Source organism: Scyliorhinus torazame, chromosome 6 (assembly GCF_047496885.1).
Source record: "Scyliorhinus torazame isolate Kashiwa2021f chromosome 6, sScyTor2.1, whole genome shotgun sequence".
In the NCBI taxonomy this organism is placed as follows: domain Eukaryota; kingdom Metazoa; phylum Chordata; class Chondrichthyes; order Carcharhiniformes; family Scyliorhinidae; genus Scyliorhinus; species Scyliorhinus torazame.
Window position 1 is genome coordinate 97,992,239 of NC_092712.1, and position 18,969 is coordinate 98,011,207.

The 18,969-nt window shown below is 47.3% G+C and overlaps 1 protein-coding gene across 6 annotated transcripts in view; it reads left to right on the forward strand.

Annotated features, from left to right (window-relative positions):
* LOC140424909 (LIM zinc-binding domain-containing Nebulette-like) overlaps positions 1 to 18,969 on the forward strand; it is a 524,814-nt gene that overhangs the window by 475,165 nt on the left and 30,680 nt on the right. Inside the window, exon 8 of one of the 6 annotated variants that reach the window (XM_072508537.1) lies at positions 14,779 to 14,922. The exons of the other annotated variants lie outside the window; for them this stretch is intronic. Coding sequence (XP_072364638.1) covers positions 14,779 to 14,922 — 144 coding nt within the window. The remainder of the gene's footprint in view (positions 1 to 14,778; positions 14,923 to 18,969) is intronic. 6 annotated transcript variants of the gene reach the window in all.

Below are 18,969 nucleotides of genomic sequence, written 5' to 3' on the forward strand. Positions count from 1 at the left end.
GGGGAGGTAAGGTGTCCAAAAATCTGGCTTTTCTTCCCCATCCTCCAGCGCACTGAAGCCCAACCAGCCCAACTTGGAAATGTTTGGGGAGTTGCCAAGTACTGATTAGCTTTGCATGCCTGTGCTCTTCTAGCAAAGCTTTACCCGACCCACTGCAGACGTGGCAAAGAAGGTTGAACTTGCTCAGGAAAAACAAAAGACTCTGGCAGAATCTGATGAGGTACAACATTTTAGCTATGTATTGTACTTAGGATCAGGTCATTTGTCTATTTTTAACTACAGAATATGAAGTTCCTGTATTGAGTTTTGATTCAGGCCTCTCGTATTGAAGGCTTAAACACAAACTTGCACTTGACCCCCAAAAGCCTTTAAGTTCCATGGGCACTGGTTGCCTTCTGCAGCGGGCCCTAGTCAATTCAGAGAGAGTTATTAAAGAGTACTGTACAATATTGTATGAATAAAAAAGCAAATAGTTTTCAGTTAGAGCCACAGGGTATTTTAACATCATTTAAGTTTGATTGATCTTTTCTCATTTTAAATAGGATGCACTGATGTAGGAGAGTTGGGGAGGCATGAAAGAGTTATTAAATCCACTCTGTGAGAAGTAAGTTAATATCAGCGGAGACGTGGCCATTAAAATGAAGTGCTTTGCAATCATAGCAGTTTGTTTTTCTGCTTCCTATATTCGCTGAATTAAGGCATTCCCAAATTTTCCCCTCAAAAATTGACACGTTCTGAAATCCGACACACACTCGGTACTAAAGTTGCCGGATTTGGGGTGACGCACCTTTAGTATACTTTTTGTCTAACCCACCCATCATGAATCTGATGGAATTGTATTTGCCGCATTTTTTGCATCATGCCTGATTTTAAGTTTTCTTAACCTCAGTGGAAAGTGAAATAAGACGGGGTGAAAAATGGGTGATCCCCTGGTTGCTGAGCCAGTTTGGTTAAAATTACTCCCTATTCCCTTTCCATTCCAAGAGATAAGTTGGCTAAATGTCACTTGATGCACAGCAGTTACACAGGTTTTCTGAAATTTTAACACCCCAAAACAGGTGAGATGTTAAAATTGCAAAATCTCAAACCCTTGAATCCACTCACTTTAGGTCTTAACGTAGGTAAAACAAGGGGGAGCCAATCAACTGCTCCCAAGAGGAGGGTAAGTAATTTAAATATGATAATGAGGCTGTGTGTTTCAGACCTAATCTCCCTCTTAAATTTAACCCTGGCTGTCATGGGTACCCTGCCCTCTGGAAAGTTGGCAGCTAAAGAGAGGCAAGGAAGATGTAAGTGGAAAAGTGCCTATGCCTCCTTCCTCGCCTCCCTGATTGGAACACCTATTCCCACCCATCCTGAGCCACGATCTGTCACTATTTCCCCCTCAATCCATATTTTTGACCCCTCCTGTGTTCCATTCTTGCGGCCTCCAATCATCCCAGAAATCCCCCCCACCCACCGCCACACACACACACACACACGGTATTCTTTGTTTTATGATTGTAAAATGGTTCTCGTCTATGCTAATATTGGGCCTAATATATCCATTGCCAAAATTCCTGCTGTGCTTTCATCTAGAATGAACACATTGAGGACTGTAACATGCCCACTTTACATATACCGAAACAGGCAAATCATAAAGTATGGTGTCTACGCATTGTTAGTCTTCACTTGCTTTGTATTGTGCATTATGGAAGTGGTGCCTTCCCAGTACATACATTTATTCCAACATTAAGTAGTATTAATTAGAGGCATTATCAGCTTTCTTACTTGCAATATTATCAGATTTCACACTGCTCTGGGCCTAAAAGAGAACATCTCATCATGAACAACCTAATCTAATGCATGCACAGCATTGTGTTCTTTCTCATGGTTAAATGTCAATTTGAAATCTGTCTGCGTGTAACAGAATCACTGCAGCTTACTGTCTAGGTAAAATGCATGCAGTTAATGTTTTGTGGTCTGCAGCTGGTGTAGTGGTTTAATATTTCTCCAAAAGAGGGTGCATTCTGAGTGAGATTAGAATTTAAGCTTTAGGAACAGAAATAGGCCATTCGGCCCATCGAATCTGCTCCACTTTTCAATGAGAACTCAACTCCACTTTTCCACTTTATCCTTACTGATTAAAAATCTGTCTATCTCAGACTTGAACATTCTTATTAACCCAACCTTACCAGCCCTCCGCGGTATATAATTCACCAGATTCACTACCCTCAGTGAAGAAATTCCTTCTCATCTTTGTCTGAAATGGGTGGCCCTTGCTCTGAGATTATGCCCTCTGGTCCTAGACTCCCTCACAAGGGGACCACTCTGTCAAGCCCCTGAGAATCCTATATGTCTCAATAACGTCACCTCTCATTCTTCTAAACTCCAATGAGCACAGGCCCAACCTACTCAACCTCTCTTCATAAGGAAATCCCTCCATACCCGGAATCTTCATTTTTAAATATGAATAAATAAAAGAGGAAAGAAAAACATTGATGAACTGCTCTACAGATTGATCATTTGTTCCTCTGTATCTATTCAGAATCGCACTTGAATACCAAAATGTAATTAGAATTGCATACATTTTGATATTTTGCCTCACATACATTTTTAAATGGACAGTTTGGAGACTTGCCAGCTAGGGTAAGGATAAAGTGTTGCATTCTGCAACAAATTTAGTGATTTGCCAATCTTCACCATCTAAATGAAGAACTTCCTCGGGACTGGGTTCTGAGGCATTTTTTTATTTTTTTACTCTCCTTTTTCACATTTTCTCCCACCTTTACACCCATCAACAATAAACAATAATCAGCAACATATGTCAATCCCCATAATAACAACGATCCCATCCGCCCACCAACCCCCAAACCTCAACCCGCATGTTTACATAAACAAATGACAAAAAGGAATCAGGGATTACCCGTAGTCACCCTTAATCTACACAGCTCCCCACCCCCCCAACCAACGCCATCCAGCCTCTGAGAGAGTACCGTTCAGAGTTGTACCCCCACCCCCCCCAAGTCTCCAGCTCCTCCCGTCCACTGCCTCTTGTAAAACTCCTCCTCACAAGCTCGGTTCCCTCCCTCCAACTTTCCACCCCGGCTAAACGACTCGGACCCTGTTCTGCCAGGCTCCGATGGCCGCAGCCCCTCCCCCACCTCACTCCCGTTCACTGGCCGGCTTAAACCGGCCAGCGTAGATGCCCCAGCCCAGGTCCCTTTCCCCCTTGCCCGGCCCTAGGTAAGCCCAAAGATCCCCTTTTAGCACACAAACCCCGCATATCCACCTACACCCCAAAGAGCCCTTATTTCGAGTGAAATTCCCGTCCCTTCCCTTGTCCAAATATATACAACATTGGCTCCTTTAGCCTCTACACCCACGCGCAGTGATACAAAAGGAAGAAAATACAGTCATGACGTTACATCGGCACATGGCCATTCCTCAATTTGTCAGTTCTGCCACAGTCCTTCTGCTGTCGCAAACTCCTCCGCTACTTCCGCCGTTCCAAAATAAAAGTCCCTGAGCTTATAAGTCACCCTCAGCTTCGCAGGATATACAATGCCGCACTGCACCTTGCTAATGTACAGTGCCCTCTTCACCCGGTTGAAGGCAGACCGCCTCCTCGCCAGCTCCACCGTAAAGTCCTGGTATACACGTATACCAGCTCCAGCCCACTGCACCACCTGCTTCTGCTTGGCCCAGCTCAGGACCTTCTCCTGCACACTGTACCTACGGAAGCACAGAGTCACTGCCCTTGGCGGCTTACTCGCCTTTGGTACAGGCCTCCACGACCAATGAGCCCGATCCAGTTCATATCAGGAGGGATCCTCCCCCTCCTCCAATAGTTTTGCCAGCATCGCGGCAAAACACTCAGTCGGCTTCGGTCCTTCAACTCCTTCGGGCAGCCCCACAATCCTCAAATTCTGTCGCCTGGATCTGTTTTCCAGGTCTTCCATTTTTCCTCGCAGATCCTTGTTAGTGTCCATCACCTTCCGCATCTCCTTCCCCATCGAGGCAAGTTGATCACCGTGCTGCAATAACGTCTCCTCCACTTCCTTCAGCGCCTCCCCTTGCTCTCGCACCTCCGCCACTGCGCTCGCCACCGCCGTCGTCACCGGGGAAACCGCCTCCTCCACCAGCGCACTCAAAACCTCCCTCATCTCCTTCCTCACCGTCTCCATGCATTTCGCAATCTGCGCCAACTGCTTTTCGAATTCCGCAGCCATCACCTTAGTTATTTCTTCAGCCATAAGCACTGCGGCCTCCCCTGGTGCTCCAGCCTCCATTTTCTTTGCTGACCCCGCGGTGACCTTTCCACTCCCCAACGGACTTTCAGCCGCTTTTTTCACGGCCGTATTTTTGGTGTTTTTTGACATCCTTCTTCTCTGTGCTGTCTCACGACTTTTACTGCCGTCGCTGGCCCTAGGACCGGGCGTTACTCCCCGACAATGCCGTTCCCGAACGGGAGCCCTCCAACGCGCGGCTGCCTCCCGCCCGCCATCACCGGAAGTCGGTTCTGAGGCATATTAACACATTGTTCTTTCAGCTGCAGGTCCTGAAATTCAAATTTAGCATAGATTATTAGGATGAGGATATCTGTATCTGCTGGGTGAGTCCCAGTTGAAATGAATTTGGATAGTGTTAATCTAGCTGCTACCAAATGTAACGATAACCATTAAGAGAAATGGAAAAATGCCAGTACAGATAGTGGGCGAAATCCGAATTATATCTCCCGCCGGAGTTGAATTGCACCTGATTTGTACTTACGCTGGGAGTGCAAATGAAGAAGGGATTCCCAATCCTTAGCTATGCATCGCAAGTCAGCCCCCTACTCCTTGGATTTTCTGGATCCCACCCCTCCAGTATGGGTGTGTGACCTGACCTGCCTCCCCATCCCCCCCACAGAGTCCCTCTAAATAAAGAGACCCCCCACAGAGACAACTTGGATGGACTTTGAGGGGCAACTCCCTTCAAGAGTTAACCCGAGGTCCACCGACAGGGCCACGCTTATCAGAACCTGCAGAGGACTGGAGAATCTCGCAGGCCCAGAGAATATGGTGCCCAGCCCACTAAGTGAAGGCAAATGCGTCTTTTAAAAAAAATATTTTCATTGAAAATGTTTCCATTTGAATAAAATGGTATAATATAATATAAGACAAATTCTTCAAGTTACAATATAAAAAGAACACAACCAACAATCAAGAACACATCCAATCCTAACCCACCCAACCTTAAACTAAAACCCTCTTACCAGCTGACAATGAGTAACTCTTGAAAATGGAAATAAATGGCTCCCATCTTAGGTAGATTCCTTCTATCGACCCCCTAACGGTGCACTTGAACTTCTCCAAAAGTAGAAACGCCATGAAGTCACCCAACCAGGCAAAAGCACTCGGCGGAGTAGGAAATCTCCAGCCAAGCAGAACTCTCCTCCGGGCTATTAACGAGGCAAAGACGAGGACATTCGCTTTCTCTCCTGTCTGCAGTACTGGTGAAAGTTAGATCTGGCAAGTCGAAAAGGCAACATCCCCAGATAGCGGTTAACCAGAAAGTATTCGCTCTTGTCCAAATTCAACTTACACCCAGAGAAGGAGCCAAAACTCCAAAGTAACTTCTCATTATCTCATCCATAGTGGAGACTGGGTCCGTAATATAACAAAGCAGATCATCTGCAGACAAGGACACCCTCTGCTCCCTCCCTCCCCGACTTATCCCCTTCCACTTACTGGAAGATCTTAATGCTATGGCCAGTGGTTCAATTGCTAAAGCAAAAAGAAGCAGAGACAATGGACAGGGTAGCACAAGTAACTAGCACTATGGCTTCACAGCGCCATAGTCACTGTCTGTTCGGAGTTTGCACGTTCTCCCCGTGTCTGCGTGGGTTTCCTCCGGATGCTCCAGTTTCCTCTCTCAGTCCAAAGACGTGCAGGTTAGGTGGATTGGCCATGCTAAATTGCCCTTAGTGTGCAAAATGTTAGGAGGGGTTATTGGGGTACGGGGATAGGGTGGAAGTGAGAGCTTAAGTGGGTTGGTGCAGACCCGATGGGCCGAATGGCCTCCTTCTGCACTGTATGTTCTATGTCATCCCTACCTCATACCCGCATTCTGTGGGAAATACCCTGAGCTCAACGCCTCAGTGCGGACACGAACAGTGGGGGCCCTATACAGTAAACAAATCCAAGACGTGAACTTTTGGCCAAAACCAAACCTCCCTGGAATCTCAAAGCGATATCCCCAATTCACCTTATCGAATGCTTTTTCAGCATCCATGGACACAATCACCTCTGGTTTGGGCACAAGAAAGGGGGAAAAGACAATAATTAACAGCTAATGTATATTGGTTGACAAATGCTGACCCTTACCGAAGCCTGTCTGGTCTTCCGTGATCATTTCTGGGTTCAGGGCACCAACCACAGCACCAGCACCTTTACGAGCAAGTTAGCATCTGCATTCAAAAGCGAAATAGGTCGAAATGACCCACATTCTGTTGGGCTCTTGTCCTTCTTGAGGATCAGGAAAATAGAGGCCTATGTCAGTGTAAAAGGCAGCGAACCCCAGGACAAGGAGTCATTGAACATGTCCAATATTAATGGGGTCAACTGACCTGCAAATGTCTTGTAAAACCTGATGTGGAATCCATCAGGGCGGGGAGTTTTACCCGTCTGCATTAACCCAAAGCATTTCATAATTTCCTTAGGGCCCAACGGAGATTCCAACTCCTCCCACCTTTCTCTCTCCACCAATGGTAAGGATAACCCATCCAAAAACTCCGCCATGGCAGAATCCTCTTCCGATCTTTAGAGATCCCTATAGAATGTTTTGAAAGCCGCATTGACTTTAAACAGGGCAGAAACCAAACTGCCACCCGAGTCCCTTACCTCTGCAATTTCCCAGGAAGCAGTCTGCCACCTCAGCTGGTGGGCTAAAAGGGACTGGCCTTCTCCCCATGTTCATAAGATGCCCCCCTCAAGTGTCGCAGCTGGCTCACCGCCTTGCTTGTTGATAGCAAATCAAACTGATTATTTGTTTTTCCTACTCGCCTGCAACTCAGGGTTGGCGCAAGCAAGTACGGATGTTCCACCTCAATGATGGAATCCACCAGCGTCAGCCACTCTACCCTCACAGTCCTTTCCACGTGTGCTTTGTAGGAAATTAGTTCCCCCTAATGGCCACCTTAAGGGCTGCCCACAGCATAGAAGGCGAGATACTCTTTCTGTTTTTAAATTTAATATACCCCCAATGGTGGGGGCTATATGTTCACAAAATCCTTTGTCTGCCGACAACACCGTATCCAACCTCCATGATGGGCATTGGGAGGGACCTGACTCTAGGGCCAAATCCACAAAATGTAGAGTATGGTCCAAAATCACAATTGCCGAATACCCTTACTTCTTCATCCAGGGGAGGAGAGACCTACCTACCACTGAAAAGTCAATCCGCGAGAAAATCTGAAGGACATGGAATAAAAACAAAAATATTTTCCCATCGGATGCAAAAAGCGCCATTGATGTACCCCCCACCCCCATCTGTTACATAAAGGCCAACGACCCCTTTGCCACACTTGATGGAGCCAGCGACTTGGGCCTGGGTAGATCCCTACCACTGAAGCCCAAGTTAAATACTTGACTCACCCAGCCCTTCCACATCTCGTCTGGTCCCTTACCCGCAAATGAGTCTCTTGCAGAAACATCACATCAGCACTCAAACTTTTCAAGTGACCAAGTACCCTCAACCTTTTTACTGGGCCATTCAACCCTTTGCATTCTAGGTGACCTACCAAATTGGGGGCCTTCTATCTCCCTTGAACTGGAGTCAGCCAGCAACTACTTAGAGAGAACAGGCACCAGCCCCACACAATATGGCCACCAATCCTAAAAGAGAAGATCTAACCACTGTTCCTTGACATTCAATGGCATTACCATCACTGAATCCCCCACAATCAACATCCTGGGGGTTAACATTGATCAGAAACTGAACTGGACTAGCCATATTAATACTGTGGCGATCAGGGCAGGTCAAAGGCTAGGAATCCTATGGCAAATTACTCACCTCTTGACCCCCCAAAACCTGTCCACCATCAACAAGGCACAAGTCAGGAGTGTAATGCAATACTTTCCACTTGTCTGAATGAGTGCAGCTCCAACAACGCTCAAGAAGCTTGACACTATCCAGGACAAAGCAGCCTGTTTGATTGCTCCCCCTTCCACAAACATTCAAATCCTCCACCACTGCCGAACAGTGGCAGCCGTATGTGCCACCTACAAGATGCACTGCAATAACTCACCAAGGTTCCTTAGACAACACGTTCCAAACCCACGACCACTATCATCTAGAAGGACAGGAGCAACAGATACCTGGGAACCCCATCGCCTTGAGGTTCCCCTCCAAGTCACTCACCCCCTGACTTGGAAATATATTGTCATTCCTCCACTGTTGCTGGGCAACATCCTGGAACTCTTCCCCTACAGTATACTGGGTGTACCTATACCTCAAGGACTGCACCGGTTCAAGAAGGCAACTCACCACTACATTTTGAAGGGCAACTAGGGATGGGCAATAAATTCTGGCCTAACCAGCAACGCCCACATCCCATAAATGGATAAGAAAAAATCCCACCAGCAAAACAAAACAAAAAAAATCTGTAGTCACCATCAGCAATCTATTTCCCCTCCATCGCCCCCAAACAATACCACACCCAAATGTACAGAGAAATAACAGTAAAATGAACAAAATCCCCTAAACCCGACTACTACTAACCCTAACCCCTACTAAAATGAAAAAACTAAGCTCATAATCATAAGCCAAACTAACATAATGAGCTGCAGTTACCCCCACCACTCCGCTCCTGTTAGCGAACTCTTCTGCTGGCAGGGCTTCAACTTTCTTTGTCCTGGTCCTTCTGGGCATTTCCTTTACATGAGCACCTTATACCATCGATCAGTTGGAATTTTAAGGCAAAAATACCCCCAGAAGCTGGATAAAAAGGACTAAAAATAAAGTACCCTAGTGAGGGCCACCTCATGTGCGACTTCTCCCTACATACTGCCACTGGAAGAATGTAAATTGGTGTTAATGACCCATTTGCATCCTCCCGCTGGGGCGGGGAATGAACCTCAGTTCCGACGCCAGCGGGGGGCTGGAGCATCGGAAAGGCACCAATCCCATTTTCTTCACAATTACTGGATTCTCCGCCTCATTGGGAACTCCGCTACCGGTGGCGCGAGGCGAAGAATTTCACCCACTGCTTCTTCAGTCTGCCATTTTATAGGTGATGTGGAAATGCTTGATTCTGTCATTGGATGTCTAAAATGGGATATCAAAACACCAACAGAATTCCGAATAAGTACCACAGTTCAGCAAAATATGCACAAGAGTATGTATGCACAATGCTCTTTATGAATCAAATCTGGGACTTCCGGGTGCGGCAATGACCAGCTGAGTCGCACGTTTCGGCAGCTCCCGGTGAAACGGACTTTTGGGCTCTTGATAGGAGCCCCAACGGCAATTTTGACGGCTAAAAACACTGTGCGGTAAACCAGAAGGGAATCCCCCCTGGAAACGGATGAAAAAAGGAGGAGAAAGTGGCCGGATTGCAGTGGATCCTTTAGAACAGCGGCAAGGAAGGCAAGCAAAAACCAAGATGGCGTCGGAAGGTGGCAGTTTAACATGGGGCCCTGAACAACAAGAGTTCTTGAAATGCTGTGTGGAAGAGCTCAAAAAGGAAATGAAGAAAGAGCTGTTGGCCCCGATACTACAGGCGATCGAAGGGCTAAAGGAGGAACAAAAGACCCAGGAGCGGGAGCTTCGGGTCGTGAAGGCAAAGGCAACCGAGAATGAGGACGACATACAGGGCCTGGTGTTGAAGACGGAGATGCATGAGGCACATCAGAAACGATGTGTGGAAAGGTTGGAGGCACTGGAGAACAATGCAAGGAGGAACAACCTGAGGATTCTTGGTCTTCCTGAAGGTGTGGAGGGAGCGGACGTCGGGGCATATGTGAGCACGATGCTGCACTCGTTAATGGGAGCGGAGGCCCCGGCGGGTCCGTTGGAGGTGGAGGGAGCATACCGAGTGATGGCGCGAGGACCGAGAGCAGGAGAAATTCCCAGAGCCATAGTGGTGAGATTCCTCCGTTTTAAGGATAAAGAAATGGTCCTTAGATGGGCAAAGAAAACTCGGAGCAGTAAATGGGAGAACGCGCTGATCCGCGTTTATCAAGACTGGAGTGCGGAGGTGGCGAGAAGGAGGGCGAGCTTTAATCGGGCCAAGGCGGTGCTTCATAAAAAGAAGATAAAATTTGGAATGCTGCAACCGGCAAGACTGTGGGTCACATATCGAGGAAGGCACCACTACTTTGAGACGGCGGATGAAGCGTGGACTTTTATTGTGGAAGAAAAACTGGAATGAGCGGGTTATTAAAAAGAACGTTTGAACAAAGTGGTGGGGCGAATGTGGGGGGCGAAGAGGGGAGTTAAAAAGGGGGGAAAGAGGAGTTTTATGTACTAATCCTGCGATGTGGTAACTTTTCTCTCTTCCACAGGTGGTGATGGGGGGAGGAGGGGAGGTGGAGGAGATGGGGCGTTGGCCATTGGGGGCGGGGCCAAGGGAGAAGCGCGGGCTTGGTTCCCGCGCTATGATAATCATGGCGGGAATAGAGAAGCAGGAAGGAGGGGGCGTCGCACGGTGCGAGCCGAGGTCACGGGGGGAAGCTGAGGTCGGCCAGAGTTTGCTGACTTCTGGGAGCAACATGGGGGGAGTAATTACGCTAGCGGGGGATCTAGCGGGGGGGGTGGGAGGGGGGAATTACTGGGTTGCTTGCTGCTGGGGAGAGGGGGGAGCTGGTATGGGAGGGGATGGGCGGGGGGGCACCGCCTGGGGGAGATACAGCTGCGTGGGAACCGGGTGAGGAGCTGGAAAAAGGGGATGGCTAATCGACAACGGGGGGGGGGGGGGGGGGGGGGTAGGAAGCCCCCCAACCCGGCTGATCACGTGGAACGTGAGAGGGCTGAACGGGCCGATAAAGAGGGCACGGGTACTCGCACACCTTAAGAAACTTAAGGCAGATGTGGTTATGTTGCAGGAAACGCACCTGAAACTGATAGACCAGGTTAGGCTACGCAAAGGATGGGTGGGGCAGGTGTTCCATTCGGGGCTACATGCGAAAAACAGGGGGGTGGCTATATTAGTGGGGAAGCGGGTAATGTTCGAGGCAAAGACTATAGTGGCGGATAACGGGGGCAGATACGTGATGGTGAGTGGCAAACTACAGGGGGAGACGGTGGTTTTGGTAAACGTATGTGCCCCGAACTGGGATGATGCCAATTTTATGAGGCGGATGCTAGGACGCATTCCGGACCTAGAGATGGGAAAGCTGATAATGGGGGGAGATTTTAATACGGTGTTGGAACCAGGGCTGGATAGTTCGAAGTCCAGGACTGGAAGAAGGCCGGCAGCAGCCAAGGTACTTAAAGATTTTATGGAGCAGATGGGAGGTGTAGACCCGTGGAGATTTAGCAGACCGAGGAGTAAGGAGTTCTCGTTTTTCTCCTATGTCCATAAAGTCTACTCGCGAATAGACTTTTTTGTGCTGGGAAGGGCGTTGATCCCGAAGGTGAGGGGAACGGAGTATACGGCTATAGCCATTTCGGATCACGCTCCATCACACTGGGTAGACTTGGAGATAGGGGAGGAAACAGGAGGGCGCCCACCCTGGAGAATGGACATGGGACTAATGGCAGATGAGGGGGTGTGTCTAAGGGTGAGGGGGTGCATTGAAAAGTACTTGGAACTCAATGATAATGGGGAGGTCCAGGTGGGAGTGGTCTGGGAGGCGCTGAAGGCGGTGGTTAGAGGGGAGCTGATATCAATAAGGGTACATAAAGGGAAGCAGGAGAGTAAGGAACGGGAGCGGTTGCTGCAAGAACTTTTGAGGGTGGACAGACAATATGCGGAAGCACCGGAGGAGGGACTGTACAGGGAAAGGCAAAGGCTACATGTAGAATTTGACTTGCTGACTACGGGCACTGCAGAGGCACAATGGAGGAAGGCACAAGGGACATTCGTTACCTGGGGATCCAGATAGCCAAGAATTGGGGCACATTGCATAGGTTAAATTTAACGCGGTTGGTGGAACAAATGGAGGAGGATTTCAAGAGATGGGATATGGTATCCCTGTCACTGGCAGGGAGGGTGCAGGCGGTTAAGATGGTGGTCCTCCCGAGATTCCTCTTTGTGTTTCAGTGCCTCCCGGTGGTGATCACGAAGGCTTTTTTTAAAAGGATCGAAAAGAGCATCATGGGTTTTGTGTGGGCCGGGAAGACCCCGAGAGTGAGGAAGGGATTCTTACAGCGTAGCAGGGATGGGGGGGGGGGGCGGCTGGCACTACCGAGCCTAAGTGAGTATTATTGGGCCGCTAATATTTCAATGGTGAGTAAGTGGATGGGAGAGGAGGAGGGAGCGGCGTGGAAGAGATTAGAGAGGGCGTCCTGTAGGGGGACTAGCCTACAGGCTATGGTGACAGCCCCATTGCCATTCTCACCGAGGAACTACACCACAAGCCCGGTGGTGGTGGCTACACTGAAGATTTGGGGACAGTGGAGACGGCATAGGGGAAAGACTGGAGCCTTGGGGGGGTCCCCGATAAGAAACAACCATAGGTTTGCCCTGGGGGGAATGGATGGGGGATATGGAATGTGGCAAAGAGCAGGAATAACGCAACTGAAAGATCTGTTTGTGGATGGGAAGTTCGCGAGTCTGGGAGCACTGACCGAGAAATATGGGTTGCCCCAAGGGAATGCATTCCGGTATATGCAACTGAGGGCTTTTGCGAGGCAACAGGTGAGGGAATTCCCGCAGCTCCCGACACGAGGTGCAGGACAGAGTGATCTCAAAGACATGGGTGGGGGATGGTAAGGTGTCAGATATATATAGGGAAATGAGGGACGAAGGGGAGACTATGGTAGATGAACTAAAAGGGAAATGGGAAGAAGAGCTGGGGGAGGAGATCGAGGAGGGGCTGTGGGCAGATGCCCTAAGCAGGGTAAACTCGTCGTCCTCGTGTGTCAGGCTAAGCCTGATTCAGTTTAAGGTATTACACAGGGCGCATATGACTGGAGCACGGCTCAGTAAATTTTTTGGGGTGGAGGATAGGTGTGCGAGGTGCTCGAGAAGCCCAGCGAATCATACCCATATGTTTTGGTCATGCCCGGCACTACAGGGGTTTTGGATGGGGGTGACAAAGGTGCTTTCAAAAGTAGTAGGAGTCCGGGTCGGACCAAGCTGGGGGTTGGCTATATTTGGGGTTGCACAAGAGCCGGGAGTGCAGGAGGCGAGAGAGGCCGATGTTTTGGCCTTTGCAGCCCTAGTAGCCCGGCGCAGGATATTGTTAATGTGGAAAGAAGCCAAGCCCCCGGGGGTGGAGACCTGCATAAATGACATGGCAGGGTTTATAAAGCGAGAGCGGATTAAGTTCGTCCTAAGGGGGTCGGCTCAAGGGTTCACCAGGCGGTGGCAACCGTTCGTCGAATACCTCGCAGAAAGATAGATGGAATGGAAAAAAGAAGGCAGCAGCAGCAGCCCAGGATCGTGGGGGGGGGGGGGAGGAGGAACCAGAAGGACTCTCAGGGTTGTTAATATATACTGTATAATATGTATAGGTCGTTGCTACAGATAATTATATATTGGACTGTTAAATTATATTTTTGGAGAGTGTTACTTGTGATAAGGCAGTTGCCAATTAGGGTTAGTTTTCATTTTTGTTGTTTATTATTTATTCATTTTCTGTTTATAAAATAGGTCATTGTTATTTGTGTTGTTATAATATTGTGTAAAGGATGCACAATGTACTGTGTTGGTTGACCAAAAATTTTCAATAAAATATTTTTTTAAAAAAAAGTGAATCAAATCTGGCAACTGCCCCTCAGTCTGGAATCGGGTTTGAAGCACCATCTCGAATAGTGACACACATGCAGAATTCCTTGTGACTATGGACATAGTAATGCTTGAATAACACTTGGAGAAAGTTAGGACAGAATTTTACAATATTCTTTTCAACGAGTTGTCGCGGGTGGGAAAAGCAGAGGGCAACCCACTAGCTGCCTTGCTGGCTTTTCCTGACATTTTTAAACACCTTGGGGAAATAAAAATGGAAGGGGCGGGATCCACGAGGCATGCTGGTGGGATGGGCTCAAGGATGGCCCGATCTGAAATAAATAAACATGAAGGCAGAAATAAAATGAAAGCACAAAAAAAAACGAAAGCAGAAACACCCCAGGGAAACTGCCCAGCATGGCATCTACCTCAGGGACTACGGCTGAACTTGTATGTGTGCCCCCAGTGGGGACAGTTCGACAGGTCCCCGTTTGTCCAGACCAGTTGTAAACCCTGTGTGGCGGGGGGGGGGGGGGGACCTAGTATGGGGGGATGATACAATGGGGAAGCCCACGAAGTGTATTTAAATGAATGAAAATGAGGTTCCGAGCCTTTCATGGCAGGAACCCCATTATGTCAATGGCAGGGACAATCTCGATGGGAAATCCCATCTGCGTAAAGTTATTTGGGGACTCCTGTTGAATGCTCTGCCCCCTCTTGATTTCCCAGCAGCCGAACACAGGGCAGAAGATCCCCCCCCCATCCTCCTCTCCAACACCCCCCCACCCCCACCCCCACCTTCAGTCTCTATATAATGAAAATCAATGAAGTTCAGAATAATTTTTCACTGACAATTTTTTAATTGATCCATTGTTTTGCTCTGCATCAATTTTCCGTTGTATGCTTTCCTTCTCTCGCTGTAGAAAAGGCAAAACGTTGTAGTAAACAGTCTCAGTCTGCAGGTGTGGGTAGTATAAGTGTTGGAGATGAAAAGTCAGAGATGACTGAGCTTAACACCAGCATTTCCAGCCACAGTGAACATACAATGGAGTTCTCTGGAGAACGAGGTACATAGATGATAAGTTGAGCACCAACACTTGCACATTATTGCATGCATAACATAATGATTTATCCTGTTCTAAAAAGGATTGTGTTATTATACTTTCAGCCTAATTCACTCAGCGGGGATCTGATGAGATTGCGTGAGCTGTTTGTTTTGCATCCTGCTTAATTTTAAGTTTCTTTTAACTTTAGTGAAAAGTAAAATAAGACAGGGTTTAAAACAAATGACCAATTCATCTCTATCTCTATTCACTGGGCAGGTTTGGTTAATATTGCTCCCAGTTGCCTTTTGGTGATAATTTAAAGAAATGAATTGGACAAATGCCGCTTGCTGCACACTAATTGCACGCATTTTTGACAAACATAACTTGAGTCACAATCTTTTCAATTGCAATGTCAATGTTCAGTATTGATTTTGCTTACTTGAAATGCTCATAAATTATCTGCTTGTCAGTTGGGATAAACAATAGAGAGTACACCTGTTTTGCTTTGTAAGATTCTCACATGGCTATTACGCATGGACAATAGATGCTGACCTTGTCTGTGATGCTCACATCCTGAAAATGAAAACATTTCTGTAGTCTGATGATTGAAGCAAAACTCAGACTTTTACTTAGTGTCAGCTGTGGTTTAGTTAGCAGCACACTTGTCTCTAAATTGCAAGGTTTTGTTTACAAGTCCCACTCCAGGGCCAGGGTTTAATGGCCCTGCCAGAGTGTGTCTCCTGCCAGCTGATGCTGTGGGCCACTTATATTCCCGTTTACTTCGGCGGGAGCGTAATATCCTGCCAAGCGGGAGGGGCCATAAAATTCTGGCCCAGGGTCTGAGCACGAAAATCAAGGCTGGTGCTCCATCGCGGTACAGAGGGAGTACCACATTGTCGGACGTACTGTCTTTTGGGTGAGCCATTAAACCGAAGCCTTGCCTTGCTTGGGTGGAAGTAAAAGATCCCAGGGGACTATTTCGAAGAAGAGCAGAGGGGTTATCTCCAGTATTCTGACCATTATTTATCCCTCGGCCTACATCCCAAAAACAAAACGGATTATCTAGTCATTATCACATTGCTGTTTGCACAAATTGGCTGTCGTGTTTCTGACATTACAACAGTGGCGACACTTCAAAAAGTACTTGATTGGCTACAAAGTGCTTTGAGTTGTCTGGTGGCTATGAAAAGCACTTTAGAAATGCAAGTCTTTTCTTACTTTACACATAAACCTCATGAGATTTAGCATCATCATGTGAGAAAGATAAAGCTAGGACTATGGTTTTGCAGTGTCTCTGCTAGTAATATGATCATACAGCATCTGTCATCTGGGGATTTGTTTAGGACCAGGAACTATCATGCTGTGCTATTAGCTAAGAGCCTGAAGTATTTGAATGATGGCTTAGTGGCAATTAAACTGAAACATCTGCTGTTAGGTTTAGCCAGAATAACAAGCTGTGGTTTCCTCATCCTGAAGATTGTAGTATTACTGTATGCCATTTTGTTCTAATTGTACAACCTCCATTTATGTGTTAGGCATTTTTATTTCTCCATTCAGAATTACCATTTCTTAACATTGGTCACGTTTTGAAATCAAGAACAGCCCAAATTACACAGTTCAAATAACGATTAAATGATTAATTAGACACTTGCAGATGTTTGTGCTGTTAAGCTATTTTACAACTTATTACTATTTATTAAAGGATCATAGGTGTTAAAGCATTGGAGCTTGTGAACAATGACTAACATTGGTTTGATCTAAAAAACACGAGTTGTCAGTAAGAAAGAATGCTTCAAAATGTTATGTAGGAAAGTAAATGCTGTTAAGTTGAGGCGAAGAAAAATGGAAATGATAGTGAGAAAAGGGGATAATTACTGTTTTATGCATACACATTCGTAAAGGCAAATTAAAGGAGAAATGGCACCATCTAGAATGTTTCTGATCCTTGCTTTTCCTCTTTTAATTGCCAAGTTTAATTGATAAAGCAAAAAGAAAGTGCAGAAAATATTATTTAAATTGTGTGATCAGCCCAGAAACCATAATTGTGGCAAGGGTGGCACGGTAGCACAGTGGTTAGCACTGTTGCTTCACAATGCCTAGGTCCCGGATTCTATTCCCGGCTTGGGCCACTGCCTGTGTGGAGTCTGCACGTTCACCCTGTGGCTGCATGGGTTTTCTCCGGGTGCTCCAATTTCCTCCCACAAGTCCCAAAAGACGTTAGGTGAGTTGGACATTCTGAATTCTCCCTCTGTGTACCTGAACAGGCGCCGGACTGTGGCGACTAGGGGATTTTCACAGTAACTTCATTGCGGTGTTAATGCAAGCCTACTTGTGACAATAATAAAGATTATTATTATTAAGTTCCTATGGTGGAACTGTTTCTACACCAGTATCATTTTTTAATGTTGTGCAGTAGGATATTCATCAAATTTCTGTAGCTGCTTTCATTTATTTAAGTAGACAAGTCCCCTCTAACTCTCTCCCTCTCTATTTCTCTCTGTTGAATGTAGGTCACAGCTTTTGTTCATTAAGGCTGAATTTAAGCTGACTTTTCACCACGGAGATGGGAAACAGGAGTCGGGTTTGTTTTCGGGTCAGAAACCTCTACCGGTGGGAAACTGATTAAAGTTCAGATTTTTGCATGCGGAACAGATTTCCTGTCCACTTAGAGCCAGTGGGGGTAGAAACAAAGGTGGGTCAGATGAACTGAGGGTCTCATTTAGACTCCGACTGCAGCGATCACTGAGGCTGTTACTTATCTTGCGTGAGAGATTTGTTGACTTTACCAAAGTCTTTCATTGTACCAGAGTGAAGTGAGGTGTCTCAGGGCACCTGAGCACGGCTGCCTCTTGTTTCATTGATGCCGGCCCAGACCTAACACTGGAGGCCATTAAAGGCAGAATGGAGGGTGGCAGCAGAAGGCTGCCTCGTCATAGAGCACCTCTTTGTTCAGTTTAATCTCCATTCAATTCCTCTTTCTTTTCCTCTCTCAATCCTTCCAGGGCCTTGTTGTGGACAAGATCCATATCTTTCAGGAGGACCATGAATAGGGATATCTGTAGACTGCCACAATAACTGAGACTCGTGTAGGAGAGTGTTGGAAGGCACCACCCAACTTGTCCATGCAACAGAATCCCATCTTCCGAAACCCGTTGTCCTGTTCAGTGGTCATCCAATTGAGCAGGCGGCATTGGTTGTATCACCCCTGTCTATGACTCTCCTGGGAGTTTCAGTATCCATCTCTTAAAGGGATATCTCCTGATCCCCTAGGATCCTCCACATAGTTTGGAGGTTGGGGTTGGGGGAAAAATCTTAGGCAGTGTGAATGAAGAGATTATGGCAGCAGTCAGGAAAGTGAGCACACACATGATGCAAGCTCTTGTTGTGGTTGCAGACCAGTTGGACATTGAGGGGGTGGAAGCCCTTCCTATTGATGGATTTTACTGGCTGGTCACTTGGTGCCTTGATAGTATGGTTGCAGTTAATGATGCCTTGCCCCTTGAGGATTCCAGTGATTGCTGCAAAACCCAACAACCGCTCTGCGAAGCCATGTCTGTCATTAAATGAATGTGTTGTCCAGGTCTGACAAAAAGGCATCAGTGACCAGCATGATGCAGTGGCGTTCAGCCAATTTTGAGATGCCAGTAAGGTCCACAGCTGCTGCTTGGAAGGAGTCAGAAGTGAAGAAGTTCAAGGACACTGATTTTGACAGTCAGTGGCAGGGTATGACAACAAATTCTTCAGTGACACGGGCCCAGATCTCTCTGACCATCTGCCTGGAGTGTTACAGCCACCTGGAGCACTGTTCTTGATTGTCTCCGGGGAGCACCATCATTGGCGACAAGTCTTGTGCTGAGGGTTTGGCCTCTGTTGCCTTCCTGTCCCCTTTACTCCCCCATGACCTCTTGCTGCCCAGGGTTCTTCCATCCCTATGAAGGATGTTGCCCCTCAGTGCCACAGGGCCAGAAATCTGACAGTTGTATCCCCAATGCTAGCTGAGGCCTTCCTGATGGGCTGGCGACTGCCCAGTTGTCTTTGGCAGTCTTGCCCCCCTACTATTCTACCACA